General features: G+C 40.7%; 1 protein-coding gene across 2 annotated transcripts in view; it reads left to right on the forward strand.

Moving 5' to 3' along the window:
• Nucleotides 1-20,798, forward strand: part of foxo3b (forkhead box O3b) — a 41,277-nt gene extending 20,479 nt beyond the window's left edge. For both annotated transcript variants that reach the window (XM_072361686.1, XM_072361687.1), the window contains exons 3-4: nucleotides 15,236-16,703; nucleotides 17,674-20,798. In XM_072361686.1, the coding sequence (XP_072217787.1) occupies nucleotides 15,236-16,684 (1,449 nt within the window). In that variant the 3' untranslated portion in view covers nucleotides 16,685-16,703; nucleotides 17,674-20,798. The remainder of the gene's footprint in view (nucleotides 1-15,235; nucleotides 16,704-17,673) is intronic.
• The last annotated feature ends 493 nt before the right edge of the window (nucleotides 20,799-21,291 follow it).

Below are 21,291 nucleotides of genomic sequence, written 5' to 3' on the forward strand. Positions count from 1 at the left end.
CCTTTGTGTATCGTCATGCATGTGTTCAACATGCCAGCGGATGTAAAGAAACGCCAGCCTGACCTGTGAGCAGTACTTAGTGTGTTTGTGTGCGTATTGTCATGTATGAAGCAGAGTGTTAAGCTGAAAGAGTGCATGAAAGAGCCAGGACAAAGAGAGGGATAAAGGGCCTCTTATGACCCCGTTGAACCCTCTTTGCTTGGGGTAAACTGGGACACAGGTGCCTATACATGTACCCCCATATAACCTCCCCACAGGAAAGGGAATTTTTGAGGTCATGTCACCCCCGTGTTTGAAATTAATAGTGATACTTGACAGCAATATTCATACAGTATGCTTGGACTCTACTAATGAAATTCCACTAGAGTCACCAAGGCAATGAAGCTCACTTCAAGCAGGGAGGACAGAGGACGTGTGTGGTATTTGGATTTAGCCAGCTGTTGAAGAAATAATTATATTCACAAGAATATGAAGATAAATACTGCATTTAATCTGCATCATTGCTTATTTCATTAAAGAAACGGCTCAGCTCACAAGTGGTAGCAATTTAATTGGCTGTGCATTCTGTGAGGTGGAAGAAAAGCTGAGGAGTGGGCGAATGATAGATTAAAAGGAATTCACTTCAGTCTGGCTCATAAGCTTATCAGCATGCCCCCTCTCTTCCCTCAGACTTCCTGTCACTTTCTGTTGTGTGGCTACTTTTTAATCAAGATAAATGGCAAAGTGTTGATTAACTCTTGCACACTAGAAAGTCGTTAAAATGTGCCTACAGGTAAGACGAAACAGGAACAGGGCAAAAGTTGTACAAGATTTTTCTTTGTTTTTCATCAAAGAGTTCTTTGAAATTGCCACATAAACAATGGAAAACAAACCTCCCCATTCTGTAATAATGAAGATATAATAGTGAAAGTAGAGAAGAAAATCACCACAGAAGAGTCTGTTGTGTGCTGCTCTTTGCACTCTTTCTTGGCCGTCGTTCAAAGTCTTTGTTTAGTGTTCACATCCCGTCTCAAACAACCACATGCACAGATAAAATCAAGGGTTAGTTTCAACCAATTCCAGCTGATTCTTGATTTGATGAAGGTTTTTCTTTTAAGTTTTTTGGTGTAAAAAGTGTCAAATCTAAATTAAAATCCGACAAATACAACTTTCAGAGTGAGAACATAATAAATTACACTTGAAAATGGAAAGTCGAATCGGGTGTGAAACTATAATGATTATAAATATGAACAGACATACAGGTTACACCAGTGAGGAGGACTTGCAGATTTGAGCTGACACAGCAGTGTGGAGTTTGACATCATCTCCTTTGGCAGTGATTAATAAGCTTAACAGAAGCATGCTTCACTCACATAAATAGACTCGTGTAAACTTGGTGCTCAGGTTTGCTCATATTCACACACACAAGCTTCTCTGCTTTGATGCACATTTGTAATCAGGCATAATTGTATCGGACACACCAACACATGCACTTAAACAGACCAGCAAAGTGGGTCATTGGGTCAGAGAACAATAGCTTTGCTTCAGAAAGCAGGATTTCAGAGGATCCTTTGACTTTGGTTTTACAGGAAGTGATGCAATAGAGGAGAGAAAGGGAAGCTCTAAGAGGGGAGGGGGCGGGGTGTTTACATGAGTGTGAAGTGGGACTTTTTAAAATGACTCCTAGTTATGACTTTTACTTTATTCTATAAAACATTTACATTCAGGAACACCTGAAACTTCAACCTGCTTTTGCAGAAATAGTCGCATCCAGGCCAAGATTAGAGAAGAGGAGCAAAAAGCTGCTGCTGTCCTTCCCTTTGTCTCGAAACGGGAAGTCATGTGACTCCTCGAGGGGGCAGAGCTTGAAGGGCCTGAGGTTGAAACTCACTGTTGCTGGGGGAAAACTCATGTGTGCTTGTGTGCAGTTTGTGTGTGTCACTGGGTGTTTGCTTTGCAAAGGTTAGGATCTCCCCTTGTGCTAAGATACACATGAAATACACAGTTGAGACAAAAGACACACTGCAAGCATATGTGTGTCAAAGACCTTCATCACTGTCTCCTTCCCTTTCTCCAGCCGCTCAGCTGGTGTATAGGAGGAAGAGAGCTGACAGGCCTAGAAGTGCTGACATCAGACTCAGTCAAACACACAAACAAACAGTCAAACAGAGACACTTTCTAGTGCAGAGGTGTTGAATAGATATGGTCCTGCAAGACAGACTGTAAAAAAGCGCAGTTTGAGTTCCTTTGTAAGTGTCATCATTGTACATTTACACCATCTAATTTATATTAAAATACAACTTTCACTGTGTTTACACACAGCATGCAAAACTACCCTGACATTTAGGACTGACAAAAATAGAACTTTTGTTTAAGAACATTGTGTGTTAGTTTAGACGAGAAGAAATGGAAACAGTGACAACCCTCAATTTTTATGAGAATCAAGCCAAGAACGAATAAAAACACAGGTCTGCACACCTTTTTTTTTCTTTTAATTCTTGGTTTTGTTTTTTTTCCCATCGTGTGTTACTTTCGGTTCCACCTTGTCATTAGTTTTGGCAAAGAAATATCTGCACTTACTTTTCACTTAAGCTGTGAATTTATTTTTATTTTTTTTTACAACTAAGCAACCAACTTTCCACATCCTGTTATCTCAAACCTTTGCTTAAAATCAAAAGATGTTTATGTATCAGAATTGAAGTAGTGGAGTGATTTTTGTTTTGCTAATTTGGGGAAAAGACTACAACAACTTTAGTTTAAAATAAAATCAGTGGTGTGTGATCTGCTGCGTGCGCATATGGTGTGTACTGTATCTGTTTTTAGCACCATTAGGGTGAAGAGTCCCATGAATACCAGTGGGGCCCCAACGTTAATCTACACCAGATGTAAACTCCCTTTACTGCTCCAAAACTCCACACAACACATGCAGAGAAGAAACAGCATGTCACCAGTTCCAAGCGATTGAGCTCAAACTGGATTTGTGGCCTACTGTTTAGTTGGACAATATGTTTATGTGTAATGCCATTATCACCATAATCTATCTCCATGAGATCACAGCTCACCTTCGGCAGAGTGAATCGAAGGTTTTAGAGTACATTAAACTGCAAACATCAACAGATTGAAAACTAACCAAACTAAGTCTCTTGAGCATGACTGCGATATAGCCCTGAGGTATTAAGCAGAGTGTGTTGTGGAAACACTGGATCAAAGACAAGGTACATTTCAGTGTCAGACATGCGCACGCTAAGAAAGAAAGGAGGAGCAGGAACTTTAAAAAAAAACAAAAAAACAACAAGCTGCAGGGAAATCTATCACCAGATATTTTGATCCAAAAAAACAAAAGAAAAAAAAAAGAAGAAAATCAATTTGTCTCCACACAGTCAGTGTACGCTCACAAAAACACAGTTCATTACAGCAGAGTGCAGGACGTGCACTCTTTGCTTTGGGACAACACAGGACATCCCTGCTGGGGTTTATCAACCCAAGTTCCAGGACACGGTGTCCTTAAGCTACGGAGCAACTGAGCCTAACAAGAACACATCCACACACACACACACACGTGCCAGCACACACACAAGCACACTGACAACAGAAACATCCCTGCAAAGACAAAAGTGACTTTTTCAGCCAGAGGGAGAAACTGACCTGCAGAAGAGTTAAAAGCTGTATACACACTTAACAAGAATTGATCATTTTTGTGTTTAAGTTTTTTCAAAGCTTAATCAACTCTATACTGCACATTCAGATAAACTTGCACATGAGTGGATAAATTCTTCTGTGGCAAAAGAAATGGTTATAGCTAGACACCAATCTTATTACTGCATTGTTGCTATGATAAAAAGTTTTATTGTGCAGCCTGAATACTCTGTAACTACACTGACATTACAGTAAAAAGCAACTAATAAGCAGCTGCTGTAGTAGATTAAATTAGAGTAAATGTAATATTATTTGTTAATCCCAAAGGGGAATTAAAAAATTTAAAATGCAAAATACACTTCAAATGATGTACAAAATGGAGTTACTGTGTTTTGCAGTTCGCTCTCACAGGCCTGAACTATAATAAATAGGGTTTTGCCCACATTTTCTCTCTTTTGATTTGGTGGCAAAATATTGGCATATGCAGTAAAAGGAGAGTTTCCTTTCCACAAATGATATTGTAAAATCTTTCACTTGTAGCTAAATCACTTTGTTTCATGTCATATTCTGTATTTCTGAATTCTATGCTATTGTCATCATAAGTTAATGGAAACCTAGAATCACAGAAAATGCTTGATGATTTGCTTCGTCAAGTCTGGCTGCTGGACTTACAAATCCTCTCCCCAGGCTTTGTGGTGATGCTGTGGTGGCCCACAGCCTGCCCTTTTTAAGAACTTGAACCATTTCATCATCTGACAGCTAAAAATAGAGAGAGACTAGTGGGCAGGTCTGCTTGGGGCGATTATCGTGCATCCCGGCGCTTGAGCACACATGTACACACACATAGAAGGAAAACACTTGTGTCGTGATTCAAAAAGTATTGTGAGGTATAAAGAGTCAAAGGCACAAAGAGAAGAGAGGCTCGCTACGAAATGACTCTACTGTTATACTTCAAGTTATGTGAGTATGAGTATGCCAGAAAGAAGAGGAGATTTAGGGAGACGGAGCTAGATAAAGTGTCCAGGAAAAGAAGACACCCTTACTGCTAAAACTGGCAGGATGTCCACATGATTAATTACATCTCTGTACCTTACAAGCAGAACTGAGGAGTGGCAGGATGGATGGAGACATACGGAGGGCAGAATGATTCAGGATCATCATCAGTAGGGGAATGTTGCCAGAGACAATGCATATATTTGGGTAATGAGTCTGACATTTACATCTCAACCCTCAGATACTGCTCACAGAAAATCAGCAAACATTTTATGTTAGGTACCTTGCGATGACTTATATTGGGATTTGATGCAATTTGAGCAAGGTTGAAATGAATGGAAATATGTTTAAAATTATATTTATAGTTGTGGCACTCTCCCGCATTCTGTTGCCCCTTTTTTTGTCCATTTTTCAAGACTGTTGCTGATCAGTGTAACTGACTGATTTTAATGTTTCTTGTTAGTTGGTCAAAGATCACAAAGAGTTACAAAACGGTGAGAAGTTGATGACTCTGAGCAACAAACTTCCACAAATATACCCAAGCAATTAAAAAGACACTCAAAACAATTCCAAACCGCCATAAAGAGACTAAAAGCCTTTACAAACAACCACAAAGAGATTACAAAAATACTCAAAACAGTCACAAGATGTATTAGCAGTGCTCAAAATTCCTCAAAACAACTATGAAGATATGATCATCAAAACAATTACAAAGACTCATAAAACAATTACATTCGGCCACAAAGATAATAAAATGATTCATAATAGTTAGATAAAATTGAACAGATTCAAAATTCTTACAAAGAAACTCAAAATTACTAGAAACAGTAGATCACGATGTATCCGTGCTAGTTGGATTTGTGGGAAGATGATGTCACCATTCTTAAACCAAAGCTCTTAGTAGCTGATTGATTCTCCAGCCATCAAAGTACTGGATAAACAACTGATAAATTCTCATTTGTGAATATATCAGAGATGTGGGCGGTGATTCAGATTCAGTCCGGCAGACTACATAAATATCCCAGATATCTTGTGTGTGTGCACAGAACTCATCCTCATGTGCAGCATCATGCATGACCAATGAATACAAGAGCACGTTTATTGATCCTAAGTATAGATTTACAGCTGATTTCTTTTATTTTTTATCTCTCTGCTGACTGGAGCTGAGCGCCATAGTAATTGGTCGTTACGATCGCTCCCAAAAGATGTTCAAACCTCTCTGGACTAAAACCTTATAATAACTGTTCTATACTCTTCTATATTCCCCACTTGTAAGTCGCTTTGGAGAAAAGCCTCTGCTAATTCAGTGTAAAGGAATAAACAGACACACAGCTAAGTTGTGTATCTTGTGTCTCACCGCAGCTTCACACACGCGGCGATGATAAACAGCTAATCCTGCCCACAGAGAGGAGACACTGTATAATGCTGAGTCTGACCATACTGTACTGCACAGCACTTTGTAATGGAAAAACGCTGTTAGCTCATTCTCATTCTTATCTTCCGTAACTGTTTGGTGTTTCATTCTCAACTTACCAAACCTGGCATTTTCCATAATGAGCCACTGAGGCTCATGGCTGCTGAGTGCTGCTCCTCAAAAATATGCTGTTATCTTAAAAGTGACATTCGCGAACGGTTTTGTAGGAGTATTTAATCCCTTATCAGTACGTAAATAAATTATTCACCAATGCTTTTCATGGCAGGGACACTAAGAATCCCAATTAAAAGGAGTCCTTCACAGCTCTATTGATTCAAAAGAAAAGTAGAAAAATCCTCAGAGAGCATTTATTAAGAGTGGATTTTTTTTTAAAAACAGTAGAAGGAAACAAGGAGAAGAAGGGAGGGTCAGGTCAGGGGAAAGAGAAGCGGAGGGACAGTGATAGGAATGGTGGAGGAGGAGAGGACATGCTGCTTTTTATGTGTAGGTGAGGGGTTGACTGAGGTTTACTGCCTCCCTTAACACCACTCTGCTTATGTGCATAGTTTCTTTGTCACTGAGAACTTGGTTGCATTTTGACTTGCTACAACCATTTATTCTAAGCTGATCAGTGGGAATTAATTCTGCTCATTAAATTATTATTAGAGATATAGAAACATCTTATAGTAGAAGAGGATATGAAAAGTAATGTTTTCATCCCAAACCAGGAGAAATATTTAGGAACAGTGAGTAAAAGGGCTTTTTTTCAGTGTTTTGTTACTGTATAAGAGATATTCCATTCAATCTATTGATGTGAACAGAGGGCTCAACTTCTCACAAGTCTCACCCAAGTCTTAGCATGTGAAAAGGAAGGCTTTTCTTCATTTTAATGTCACATGGCAAACAGGATGGGAATCACTGCTTGCATAATCTCTTGAAAAAAAATAAAAAGTTGGCCTTGTGCTGACTTGTGGGGTCACTAACGTACAAAGCCACCTGTTGCAGAAGACTTGTTGACCATGAGACTTAATGTCAGCGTTAAACATAGTTATAAAGGAACTGATGGCAATAAAAGATGTCTCAGTAATGTAATGTTATGTAACACAAACACAAATGTTATATGTGTGTCCTGCACACTCTCAACACGTTTTACTGTGAGGCAAGCTCACTCCCAACAAAAAGATTCACCTCAATGACTTATCTGGTGATAAAACACAAACACTTCCAGCTACCTTTGCTGATTGTGTGCCACGTGCTCCATATGCAGTTATTTGAGCAGTCTAGTGTTGATGAAAGCACAGTGACCCAGTGAAGCTTTACTAGGGTAACATGACTAACATGCCTTTGCATTGACCTGCACTGATTGGCTGTTGGAAGTGGGATGGGTGAGCCAACTCCCCCACCTCAGGTCAACCGATTGGAGGAAATATAGGAGCGTACAAGGAGTTCTTTGAACATGTGGACTTACACAACAGGGTACACATTAGACGCAGGCACAGACAGATAGAAGAGAAGGCAAGGAAGACAGATGGAAAAGCAGTAGTACGGCCTCCGCGATGACAAGAGGAGGCTTTGTCGTGATTTAACGCGGTCAGAACTCTTGGAAAGCAGTGTGTGAGCATGTTTGTGTCTCCTCTCTTGAGCTGCAGTTCAATTCTGAGAGGAACTCAATGTTGCTGTTCACTGTTGGATTTGACAGTACATGTCAGTCAGGGTATTTCAGACTGAAAAATGAAAATCCATTTCTTTCAAGCGTGTGTCTGAGCGTGTTTGTGGTCCCGTGAACTGCTAAATATACTTGCAAAGATTTAATAACAGAAATATAAGTAGGAGAAGGTGTAACAGGAGTGCCTCTGGCAAGATCCAGATCCCCATTCAGCTCACGCACATAAACACGACCTAAACACACACACACACAAGCTGGGAGAGACACCCAGCCGCTGGCCGGGAAACGCGCATATGATTGAAGAGAATGGAATGTTCTGTCTGCAGTCCAGAGCTCGGGGCAGCTGGAACCTGGACCAAGTGTGTGTTTGCGTGGCTTTCTGTCAGTATGTGTGTTTGTGTAGGGTCACAGTATAAATAACCATCCTCTCAGCAGTGTTAGCACAGACCAGCTAGGCAGTTTATTTATAAACCGCCTTATACGTGTCAAAGACCTGCATGCCGTCTACACCTCTGCCTAAGGCCACAATTATGCTCACACGCAGACACATGCATGGACAGCTGCAGACAACATGCAGCTAAACTTTTTATAATAATTCATAATCTTTGAGATCATGTTCCATATATGCTAAGAAGACTGGCATCTGCCACACAAACTTTCCTGTTTTCCCAAAGTCTGACCATTTCTCTCCAATGATTTTCGCACATTTCATTGTCTTCCTTGTTACGGTGAACTCACAATGGCTGCCTGCCTTCAAAGTGAGCAGCAATTTTGGTTCTCCAGCAGCAAAATCTGCATCACCCTAACGGAACATGGCAGAAAGCAGTAAAGTGTACTAACTAGCATCACCTGGCTATGCTTTTAATGCTCTTTGTGACTCAGTCTAACTGTGTGATTTTGGCACAATGAAGTTTCCCTAACTTGACTTCTCCATTCTTTTTAAAGACATAGTACATTATGCACCATTGAATATCATGAGGACAATTTAGGAGAAAATGATAAACTGAATAAATATTTGACTGACTATAACTTTACCAAAAAGAAAAGATAGTACCATAAATTAATAGATATGCCTCGTAAATCTATTTTTTCCAAATCTAGTTACCAGGGTAACTTTACATTTTTTTTACTTTACACATGATTTTTCTAAGTCAATCAAAACTTGCCAAATTCGTCATTTTGGAGGTCTTTTGGATGGGTTTTTATAGGATGGATAATGCAAAGTTATTGAAGCAGCATTATAGTTAATGGTGTGTAATCGTATAAATTGTGATAACACGAGTTGACATATCAAATAAAACTTAACTTCTTTGCCACTGCCTTAAAGTCATTCATTTGTGGTTAATCTGCAAAAACTCTACCTGTGACAATTTGCATACAGCTGGTCCTCTTTGCCTTCTCCTAACAAGTAATACCCCGGGGCAGAATTTTTTTTATTCACAATCATTTGTAACCCCTTCATCTTACTGAATACCCTCATCATCTTACTCATCTGACTGACCCAGCAGCAGTCACTGTTGACATTCAACTCATATTAGTGCTGGTTTATTTAATGGCTGAAAAGATGTTGTTATATTTGGCCAAGAATCACACACAGAGGTACATACACAGTGCTGAAAGGTGGTTAAGTATAACAGAGCTGAGAAGCTCAGGTGACAGATTGTGACCAATCACAGCCGTGCAAGCAGTGTTAAAGGGGTGGGGCTAAATTGTGTGAAGCTGGAGCCGCCAGCTCAAAACACTTTGACCTTTGACTCATCCCTGTCTCTGGCTCCATAACACTTTAACCCATTGACACAACTCTTTCCTCCAATACAAAGGGATGAATCCCTGTGTCATCTCACCCCTATCCCCATGCTGTTGCAGTGACCATTAAGGGATGTGCGTTTCTCTTGGGTACACAGAGTACAGGAACATGGCAAAGTGAAACTGACCCAGTTCTTATATTTGAGTTCAGATATGTGCTGTTGTTGGGTGATGAAATACACTTGCAACAGCATGTAGACCCACCCTTTTCTGTACTGCCTGGCTACATAAACCCACTTCACTCCGCCAATCACTGTTGCTGGAGCTGGAATGGCTACAACCAATTAGGGGGCACTTTCAGAATCTGGACCAATCAGAGAATTCTGCCTTTGAATTACTTTTTTTTTCATTCATATACATTTACAACATAAGCTTTGCTCAAACCTTTTTCCTAGAGTCCCTTTAATTTCCTTAAAATGGTTAACTGAACATTTGAACGTGCAAACATCTTCCACCTTCAGATTTAGATAAATGTAGATGTATGGCTTCACCTGCACACCCTCAGAAATCAGAGGACTGAGAAAAAGGAGGGAAAGAGATTCCTTGCGTGGTTGCTGACAGTGATTAATTGTTCCCACATGTTGCTGATGGACAAAAAGGCCTCTGTGTTCCAGCCTGCAGCTGGTGCGCACACACGCACACAGGCCTGTCTCACGAAGCAAGTTCAGCTTTGTCAGGCGACTTTGAGCTGGCTACAAAAGTGTAACACTAGTGAAGCTGGATAAACGGTCTCATGAACAGGCGACAGCTGAGTCTGCATTTTCTACACCTGCAAAGGTGAACTTTATTGTATATCCATCAAGTCACATTAACAGAAAGAGCACTTTGTTTGACATCAGATTAGATGGATCAGTTCAGCTCAGTGGTGCAGTCTGCATAAAGACTGATTAGATGCACTGAGGTTTGACATGGATAACTAAATTTGTATTACCTCACCAGGAGTGAAATGAGAAGGGAAGTATGGTAAATGGAATTTAGTAATACATACTGCACACTACAATCATCACTAACTAAAACAAATATTTGAAGCAATGAAAAATTAGCAGATTGTGTCAGTATCTTAATAAGAAAGTCTCACAATGGCACAGAAACAGAAGGTTAAACCAGAATCTGTAAAGTTTCTTTAGGTTAGAATGATGGGCTAAATTAACTGAGTTGAGGCTCCTTTTTTTTTTTTCAAAGGAACATTTTAGAAATTGATATTATACATGCTTTGTGGTCAGTAACTACAAGCAATAGATACCTGTAATATAATAACAGATTATTTTAATATGTAGTGGTCTATGCTTTGCGAAATCAGGCACTCTCGGTTAAATACACTGCCTGGAGCGACAGTCCAACATTTTGGGAAAGACCCCTTTTTTTTTGCATTTTGGATAAGTATTTCATAACTGATATCACTGATACCGCCTGACATTTTGTCTACTTCATCCACTGTGTTGTCAACCAGTTGCTTTTGCAAACTAGTCCACGAACCTATTCTGTTCTCAACACTCGTAACCTTTATGATATGCAGCAAACCAGGCTGTGCTTCCTTCAGTTTTGAGCAGAACTACTGAAATCAGGACAGAGACCTTTGTACATCCTCTCATATCTATAGGATATTATATGCTCACTGTTGTTTCAAACATTTTATTTTTAGTGGAAATGGTCAAAGTTATTCATGAACTGGGTATAAGAACCAGGGTGGAATTTTTTCATGTTGGTGGAAAAGAATAGATGAGGATAACAGCATATGCCCACTCCTCTAAACCTCAGTTATTAACATGTTATAGTCCTTCTCTTAATCAAGATTCTTGTCACATATTGGTTGCTGAGCAACCATTTCCCCTGTTTTCAGTCTTTATGTTTAGTTAAGTTAAACTTCTGCTGTATAATTTGCTGGTTAATTAGAGAGATTATATTAATTTTATATTCATGTACATTTGTTGAATGTTAAATTTGTAGAAAGCTCTCTGCATGTCCCAGAGTTTTATGCTCATGTGAGAAGAAAAACAGGAGGAACATAGGACAATGAGACTGAGGCAGACAAATACTTTGAGGAATATTTCGAACCTGTCATTCCTCTTAGTAAAATTTTTGATGCAAACTCCATTTGTGTGTGTGTGTGTGGATGTGTGTTATTTAGCTCTTACGGCTGCATTGTAAGAACTATGAATCAGAGCTGCTGTCTCAGTGTGCTGTTTTTATTAATGGGCTTTGGGAATACCCTAGAGGAGCTACAATAGTAAGCATACAGTATCCCACTCACACCATGATGTGGCATTTACACACAACATCCTATACAGCACATGCATTCAGTGAATTACAGAACGTCAAGTAGTTGCATTTTTCCAGTCAGATTTGAAGAATTGCCTGAGAGAGTCACATCTTGAAGTAAATCAGCAACAATAAATGGTGAGCAAAAGGTATTCCAAGAAAAAGCTGCAGTGCAGTATTTATCCCATCTGTTAAGTCTATGTCAATTATAAGGAGAAGATCCAGATGTTGGGGAGGAGCTGAGTTTTAAATTTAAGATACAGAACTTGGGATTTAGCTTACACAAAGGATATAATTGACTCTGTGTATTGTATCTTACACTCTGTGTGAATAGAGTCGGTTCTTATTTATTTACCAGGACTCTACGGAGCTCATGGAAAGTTCAATAATATGTTGGGGTGTGTCATTAAATACAGTAAGAACTATGGCAATAAGATGTTGTGGTCTGCAATAGCGACTGAGTGTCTGCAAGGGATGTGTAGCAAAGAAAATATCAGAATAGTTTAAGGTCAGTTCACTAGAATGATAAAACAAACACTGAACCACAAGTGGTGGTTCGGCTCAGTGCTTTTAAGTTTAATGGAGTTTTCTTTGTTGTGTTCAAAACTTGTGAATGTTTAAATCTTTCTTTTCTCCAGAATGGCAGGGGTACTCAGACAAGGTTTGAGGGGTAGAGTCTGTGGGAGGATGTGCTACTACTAGTGACACATACTGTCCATCACACATATTACAGATAAATAGCACATACGTTTCTTCTTCTTTTCATCTTGCAATCATCATTTTCTCACCATAACTCACTCTCACTCTTGCTTTGCAACAAATTTTCTTTTCTCTCTATCACTGTCCATCCTTTGGGTGCAGATTTCCTGTTTCCTTTTACTGCTGCTCCATCACACACAATTATGACATAACTTCCTTGACCTTTGAAGCATGCGACTGGTGGCACTGAAAACAAGTTTTAAACAAGCAGCTTTGTTAGAGGAGATAGAGGGATGGGAGTGCAAAGATGTAGGAGGAAGCGAGGCACTGATGACTGATGAACTGTCAGATGCTGGCAGGTAAGACTTTACATCAATGGGAGAAAGAAACTCACAGTCCATTCATTCTGTTCTCATTCATCCCTCCATAAGGTTTATTTTCCCCCTAACAAAGTTTATCTTCGGCCATTATTTACGTCTTCCGGTCAGCTGGAAACATTTAGCCAGAGTGCATGTGTCAATGTGTGTGTGTGTTTTTAAAAAAGTTTGGTAATGAAACAGCATTATGTAATGCCTCAAGAGATGCTGGCAGAGGATAAACACTGGTCTCCCTGGTATTTCATCTTACCTCATTGCACAGAATACACACCCGCACATATTCACACACACACACACACCATTCATGATGCTCCATTTTATGGACTTGCTAATGCACAACAGTGGTCTCAAAAAGGTCCTGCAAAAACAACTTTTGGATTGCAATTAGAAAACAATCAACACAACTAAAGTAACATAGTACACAGTAACTCACAAAGGGTCATGGGTTCAGTTTGGCCCCAGAGATCAAACTTCTCTGCCAGCGTAGCATTCAGAAATGTAACTTAAACCCGCCCTCCCTGCTCTCTGATTGAACTGCCTCTGACCAGAATAACAGTCCAGACCCAATCGTCTGTAAACTGTTGCCCAGAAATGATGGGACGGCTTCATGGAAAACAATATTGCAATTCCCACAAAAACTCGAAAATGTTGGTCCTTGCTGGTTTGAACCCAGAAACCTGTTCTGTTTTAGAGAGTAAAAATATACATAAGAAGGAAAACGAGGAGGAAAAAATGCTTGCATGTTGTGGATGGCGGTTGGGTTGTTTATATGGGAGGATATAGCATAGCCCCAGAGTCCCTCTGGGCCCATAAGAGCTATGTGTTTGTGAAACAACAGAAAGTGCGGAAGAGGGAGGGTATGGAAAGAAAAGGAGACGGAGGCAAAATAATGAATTCAACAAGGCTTTCAGTAGATTGTGGAGCACAAGAAGAGGAAACAAAGTAAAAAGACGAAAATATAATCAATGCTGGAGGCTGGTAAAAAAGTGTGTATACACATAGATTAATGTTGAATCATGTATGTCCTTTGGCAGTAAAATGAAATTTGAGAATGTGCCTGGTTGTCCACATTGTCTTAACATTTGTGTGTCATCATTATGCTATCGTACAAAAAACTTAAAATGGTGTCCTCTCAAGTAACCAGATGGCTGCAAGTGTGTCTATGTGCATATGTGTGTGTGTGTGTGGTGGTGGGGAGGGGGGGCTGTCCAGATGGACGTGTACTGTACAAGGGTGAATCTGACTGATCAAGTGAATCTGGAATTTCAAGTCTTTTTGAACCAGAGTTTATATAATTTGTTTTACCTGCTGTCGTTAGGAAATTACGACAGCAGGAAAGTACCAATGTAAACAGGTTTTGTGGATGCTTAATATTTTACAATTGGCAGTACACAAAATTGGCCAAGGGCCTTAAGCAAAGCCACAGGTAGCCGCAGTCCTAACCCCAAACTGATTTGAGCGCCTTCTCGGTGCTTCTCAGGTGCTTTCACACCTATTCCAACTGTTGTCTACTTGTGATCAAACTACCCAAGATAGCATGCTGAAACAGACAACAATCATCACAGTTATTACAACAAAAGTTGTTGAGACACAAATTGAATCTCATCATATAGCATAAGAGGGAAAACATCGTGGATGTTTTCTTTACTTCTGGGGACTACGAATATGTGTGTAAAATCCACCTAATTTGTTTGTAGACACTCTGAATATAAGTATGAAGAAATATCCATCTCATAAGTATTTGTGTGAAGAACGTCAGCAGTAGGACAACAAGTGATTCAACAGGGTTGTCATGTTACAGTTTGAGCCTTTAATGTATGCATACATCTGTGCGTTATGAATAAAACTCTTGATCATTACCAGGGGCTGTCATGTGTACCAATTTCTCCACAATGAACCCGTTGGGCTTTCACAAGAAATCAGCTTAGAGTCGATCAATCCAAACCAGCCAAGATTTGCAAACAAGCATTCACGATCCAACACACAGAGGCTCTTTGTACGTGCCATTCATAATCAAGGAGATGCTTGATTATAGATCACTTTTTCTTTTTTTTTTACAACCACAACACAAAAGCTACTGCGGGGACAATTCAGACATCAGCACTAAATGCTGCTCCACATTATGCGAGCCTGTCTATATTTAATGGATGAGCAACCGAAACAATAGTTTTTTTGCTTTACTTGTAGTCACAGAAAACAAATGTTTACATTGCAACAAAGACAGTGGTGGTTCATTGATTTGTATGGTTAGATTTAACGAGGATATTCATTGAATATTATATTGGAAAAAGTGAAGACTGAATAGAACAAATCAATACTAGCGATATTCATAGGTGAAGTAAATTGCTTCAAATGGATTTTGTCAACATCGCTCAATGAACTTTCTTTCTCTGTTTTGGGTTACAGAACTCCATCCGGCACAATCTTTCCCTCCACAGTCGTTTCATCCGTGTCCAAAATGAGGGAACAGGAAAGAGCTCCTGGTGGATGATCAACCCAGAGGGAGGAAAGGGTGGCAAGGCTCCACGGCGCCGGGCAGTCTCAATGGACAACAGCAACAAGTACACCAAATCTGCTCGTGGCCGCGCTGCCAAGAAGAAGGCAGCACTGCAGGCCGCAGCAGCTGCAGCTGGTGAGGGTGGTGGAGACAGTCCTTCAGGTCTCTCTAAGTGGCCTGGAAGCCCAACATCTCGCAGTAGCGAGGAACTGGACGCCTGGACAGACTTCCGATCACGTACCAACTCCAACGCTAGCACGCTTAGTGGACGTCTCTCACCCATTTTGGCCAACCCTGAGCTCGATGAGGTGCCTGACGACGAGCCTCCTCTCTCACCCATGCTCTACTCCAGTCCTGGCAGAGCACTGTCTCCTGGGATTACCACGACCAATGGGAAAGCTGCACCCACTGAGTTACCCCGCCTAGCAGATCTGGCGGGTACAATGAACCTGAACGATGGAATCACAGATGACATGATGGATGATTTGCTGGATAACATCAAGCTGGTACCAACCACCCCCAGCCAGACGCCACAAAATGGTTCCTCAGGGTTCAGTTTTGGGTCCAAACCCAACGGCATAGGATCACCTTCCTCTGCTTCCTCTCCATCCTCCAACTCTTCCACTAACGGTGGAAGTAATGGCTATAGCAACTCCATCTTCGGTCCCCACACTGCGGGCTCCTCTTTGCGTCCGTCCCCAATGCAGACCATCCAGGAGAACAAGCAAACTTCATTCTCTAGCATCAGCATGTCCCGCTTCGGCAGCCAAACACTACAAGACCTGCTGAACTCTGACAGTCACAACCACAGTGATGTCATGATGACTCAGTCTGACCCACTGATGTCACAGGCCAGCGCAGCGGCCATCATCTCCCAAAATTCCCGCCGTGGTCTGATGCTTCGTAATGATCCAGTAATGACCTTTGGGACCACAGGGGGACTTCAGGGCAACCAAAGGGAGATGCTGCAAAGTAACAACCATAATCAGAGCTCCCTGAGGTCTTTAAATGGAGGCCTGAACCTTGTCAATGAGGCTAACACTCTGGCTAATGCCAAACAGCAGCTCCTGCTCTCGCCATTAGGAGGAAACGGGTCTTCCTCCATGCAGATCGACACCTCGATTTTCCTAAATGGCACAGTTAGCAGCAGTGGAGGGGTGTGTCAGGATCGCTTCCCCACAGATCTGGACCTGGACATGTTCAATGGCAGCCTGGAGTGTGACATGGACTCCATCATCAGGAATGAGCTGATGGATGCAGATGGTCTGGATTTTAACTTTGACTCCTTGGCCAACATGAATGGAGTCGGCAACTTCACAAGCACCAAGCAGACCTCTCAGAGCTGGGTACCTGGCTGAGAGGGGAGGAACAGAGCAGGTGTGTGTGTTTGTTTGAATGGTAATGAAGCAGGAGGAATTTGAGAAAAAGTTGGCGTATTTAGATGTTTGTATTAGAAATTACCTGAACCAACAATTTCTCTCACAGTTCTTACAGTGGTGCACTTTTGTTTTTCCCAATATGGTACGTCTTTAAACACCTCAGTGTAGCGCTTGAAAGAATGTAACTACAAATCACCTCAGCAATACAAGGAAACATCAAGATTATTTCAATACCTGTAGAGGTGTATCTGTGTTGTTTTTACAAGACAAGAAATACATGTCACAGAATTAGATGAGTGACTACAGCATAAGGGAACCACTACATTGCACGGTAACTGTGTATACAATGTTTATAAAACTGCTTCTTAAGTTTTAAAAATCTGTTGCATTTCATCCACATGGGCCTCACCGTACGTTTGGAGCTTTTAAGCTAACAGGGGAATCTTCAAGTTTGAAGTAGAGCTCTTAGAAGCTGACAGACACCTATTGTTATTCAGGCACAATCAGAATTTCATTGTGATGCTGTGCTCATCCTTTTTTACTCACAAATGGAAACAAAGCTGTTGTTGCTGTATGTTGCAAAGGTTGTTCACTCTTCCATCACACTGGCTGAGCTACAAATGCCCATTGACATAACCTTTATGTTAGATGCATGCCACTATGATTGTCTGCAGTAACCGCATACTTGGAAAAATATCTAAATAAATTGATTGCAACGCTAAATAAACTAAGACTGCAAAGTCCAACACTATTTGTGACGCACAAATGTGGTAGTTTTAAATCCATTAGCTTGCAACTGCAAATTCCCTGCACTAAACAGAAGGTCATTGTTCATGTTGATTGGTTACATTTGGTGGCATTGTGGATCACTCGTCCAAACATTTGACTTTTGACCAATATACTGGAAGATTTATTTTTCAAGCACACTGAAACATATTCTTTTCTCATCTTATCTTTTGTCTCCCCAGGTCTCACCTGTGTGGTGCAAGAGAAGATCAGACACACAACATCCTTTTTGCCAAACCTGCCATCAGCACAATGTAAAATACAAACCCAGTGTTTACAGAAGACTTCCTCTTGCAAGCTTTACCTTCACTATCACACTGGTGAAACATAAACGATCCAACAGACTCTAGAGATGCTGCACATCAGCCCTCAAAGCCTCCTGTGAAGCAACAATAGCTATGTCAAACAATCACAACAAACTCACTCAAATCTTAGAATTATGCAATTTTCATTTGACACCCAGTCTGTCAATATCAAAGAGGCACTGCTTATCAGAAGGGGTTTCAGGTGGAATTCAAGGACTAAATATCAAGCAAAGCTGGAAGAAGAGTGTGGTGCAGTTGTTCCCGCTGAAGGCAAAAGAAAAGAGACAAATCAAGAAGTGATGTGTAAATCTGATCCAGTGGTTTCCTGGGATATGTTACTACGTTGGGAAAAAAAAATCCCTTCGTTCTTTGTGACTTTAAATGTTCAGTGTTTGTTTTTTGGATTTTCAGTTTGATCATAATCGTTTCTGGATCATACATGTCTGTACAATAACAATTGGTTTATTGATGAAATGAAGACGTAGATGTGGAAGTCTTACTCACTGAGTGGCCACACAAACAGTTCTTGCATACACACATACAAACTGACACTTTGCAAAACCACAGAAACTTTAGAAGTTAAATTCCTCAATTTAATGCCATGCGCTTACTGTTTTGTTATTCAACATTGCTTGAATTTGAATTAACTGCACCATACTGAGAGTTCTATTATAATTAGCTAAATAATGCATCATATGACTTTTCCTTTAGCACATCAAAGTGTATAAAAAGAAGGAGGGGAAAGATCTTTTGTAGCTTCTGGTGAGTTCTGTTGAGGTCGTTTATCACAGCATATGATGTAGCCAAAATGAATACCTGTGTCCTAGGGTTGTGAACATTTCCACACCACTACAGGTGCTATATAAACAGTGTTGAATCCTGTCCTGAGAGCGAGCCGTGCATTTAGTTTGTTCTGTTTTTACCTACGACCTGCAGAAGCGTAGAGCTGCCGCCACATGTAGCACGGCGTGGTTGAAGACGGCAGGGGAGCAGGGTTTTAGGCTCATTCCTCTTGAAGCCATTTGTTTCTTGAGTAAAACAATAAGCTATTTCTGTATATTGCCAAATTACTTGAAACAAACAGTAGGATATGCTGGCAGCCAAATCACTCATGCACACACATAATACACACAGATAGAAAAAATACAATAGCAGGGATCTGTGTTTGGCTCTTCTTGTCATGAGCTTGTGGGGCTTGTTATGCATATACAGAATCACTCAGGGGGGATTTTGAAAAAAAATGAATAAACATCAAGTCGCATTCAGATGGTATTACATATAAGATTTCTTGATAATAAAATCTAATACTTTGTGCTTGTGAACTTGTAACCTGTGAAGTTTTGGCCGTAGAGATGAAGAGAAAGAAGGAAGATAAACGTCAGGATTCTTGCTTCACGCATGTCTGTTTTTTTTTATGGTTTTGCTGTCATAGCTTTTCTCCTCTTGTTGGACTCGTGACACACACACACACACACACGCACACATCCCCTTATGGACACGCCTGGTGCTCCTGCAGGTAACCTCCTGTATCTCCCGACTTGTATATTAATGTGTGTATGTGTTTATATACCGAGTTCATTTCAGTTGATTTATTCTCACAAGGATGTGTAATCCCTTGCGGTGCATACAGCACAGCCGACTGTATGCATGTATGTATTTATGCATTATGAATTGTGTGAAAATGCATATACACTCGCTGTATGTCCTTATATACTCATGTAGTACTTGACCCTTGGATTTTGTGATACCTCTGAAGTTGAAGAAATATTGAACAACGTTACACGCCGGGTAGGAGGGAACACTGTTACCAGCGATTTTGAAAATGGTGACAAGCACCGTTGTTGTAGCATCTGGACACCCTGGTACCCCTTGCCTACTTGGGGTAGTGACATGAAGTGTATTCCCTGCTGTGTATAATAGTGTACAGATTTGCGTATATCATTTTGAGGCCAAGGCAGAGGAGTGGGTTTGCATGGTTGGCAAGAATGAGCTACTGTGCTGTCCGAGGTTTAGTGCATGAGCTCGTGCCCGCCTCAACCCTTCCAGTAGTTCCGTCCCTTGACAAAAATTGTAATACAGAGTGGGACCCTGTGTTTTTATTACTCAAACACACTCTCTGTTCCTTTTTTCAGAATCAGGGCTTACATAGGAGCTTTTGCACCATCCTCCTATTTTAATGGGTTTATTATTATGAGTGTGTGTACATAGATACAGACACACGAGAAGCCTTCTTAGCGGGTGTTTGATGTGCATGTCCCGGTGTTGGTGTCATCTGACAAGAAGCTGGAATGTCCAACACCTCATTGCATCTAAAATTTCCAGAACACTATCTGTCATTTATTTTGACAGGGAGATTCCCGAGCCATCACCTACCTGCTAAACATTTGAATTCATCCACACTGATCTTACTAAACTTTGCTTTAGTTCTACTTTAGTTATCCTTTGTGAAGACAACTGACAAGGTGAATTATGGGAACACTTTTATCCTCTCTGTTTAAAGATTGGTTACTGATCCCTGACAAACTGCTAGTCTCAATCAGAGAGAGTGTTTTCCTGACATTTTGTACACTCAGTGAAAAGTGTTTTAGCTATTTTGGCAGATAGTTTACACTAAGTCACAGTGGAGCTCGCCTTCCACACAACCACTCAATGCTACTGCTTCGTTCAAGCACAGCTGATCTCCTCTTACACCTGACACACACACTCATCACGTACATCACGTGCTGGTTTAAAGCTAAGAAAAGAGAAAAAAAAACATAGACATACCACTAGATACCTTAATGACCTCTTGGACGTTTCCTTCTTTTTTTAAAATCCTCACTTGTTAAGAAACCCAGGCCAGCTCTTCTCCATACACCCCCTCTGAACTTTGCCCTTTATTAATCTTGCTTCTTCTGAACTCAATGTTAGTGGGTATTTTTCCTGTGTATTCCATTTTGAATTGTAATCTAGTTTGTATAAGAAATGGTGCGCATGTAAATAAAGCTTGGTGAGGCTCCAAACTTCTGTCTTTTTCCTAATTTCCTTCTGTGAAGTAGTAGAACTAAACGCTTTTCTCTAGTGTTGTGGGATGAAAATATTGCCATGACAGAAATTTTCAGCCTAGTGAGGAGAATGTTGTAGCTCTGGCATGCCTGTTTATTCACAAGCGAGGGGTCTGTATTGAAGTGCTTCTGCATGAACGAGTTTAACCTCAAACTCCCTGCATAACATAAATCTCTTTATTGAGTCAGAATGGGGGGGGGTCCAAACAGCAAAACAACATTATGTTCTCCTCAAGTTCCTGGAAGTCCTCTTGCACAATGTTTGTTTTGTATGAAGCTGTTTTAAATGAGAGCAGACGTACAGCGACCCCCTGATACCTGACACTGGGCTGGGTGCTTTTCCTGGCTTATTGCGAAACATACTGTAAAGCCAAGGGGGGGGAGGGAGGTCAGCGATGGAGTTTTGCATGTCTGAAATTTCCCCCAGGCCTCCACACCAGATTTTAACACA

This window comes from Leuresthes tenuis, unplaced genomic scaffold (assembly GCF_036924035.1).
Source record: "Leuresthes tenuis unplaced genomic scaffold, fLeuTen1.0.hap1 SCAF_13, whole genome shotgun sequence".
In the NCBI taxonomy this organism is placed as follows: domain Eukaryota; kingdom Metazoa; phylum Chordata; class Actinopteri; order Atheriniformes; family Atherinopsidae; genus Leuresthes; species Leuresthes tenuis.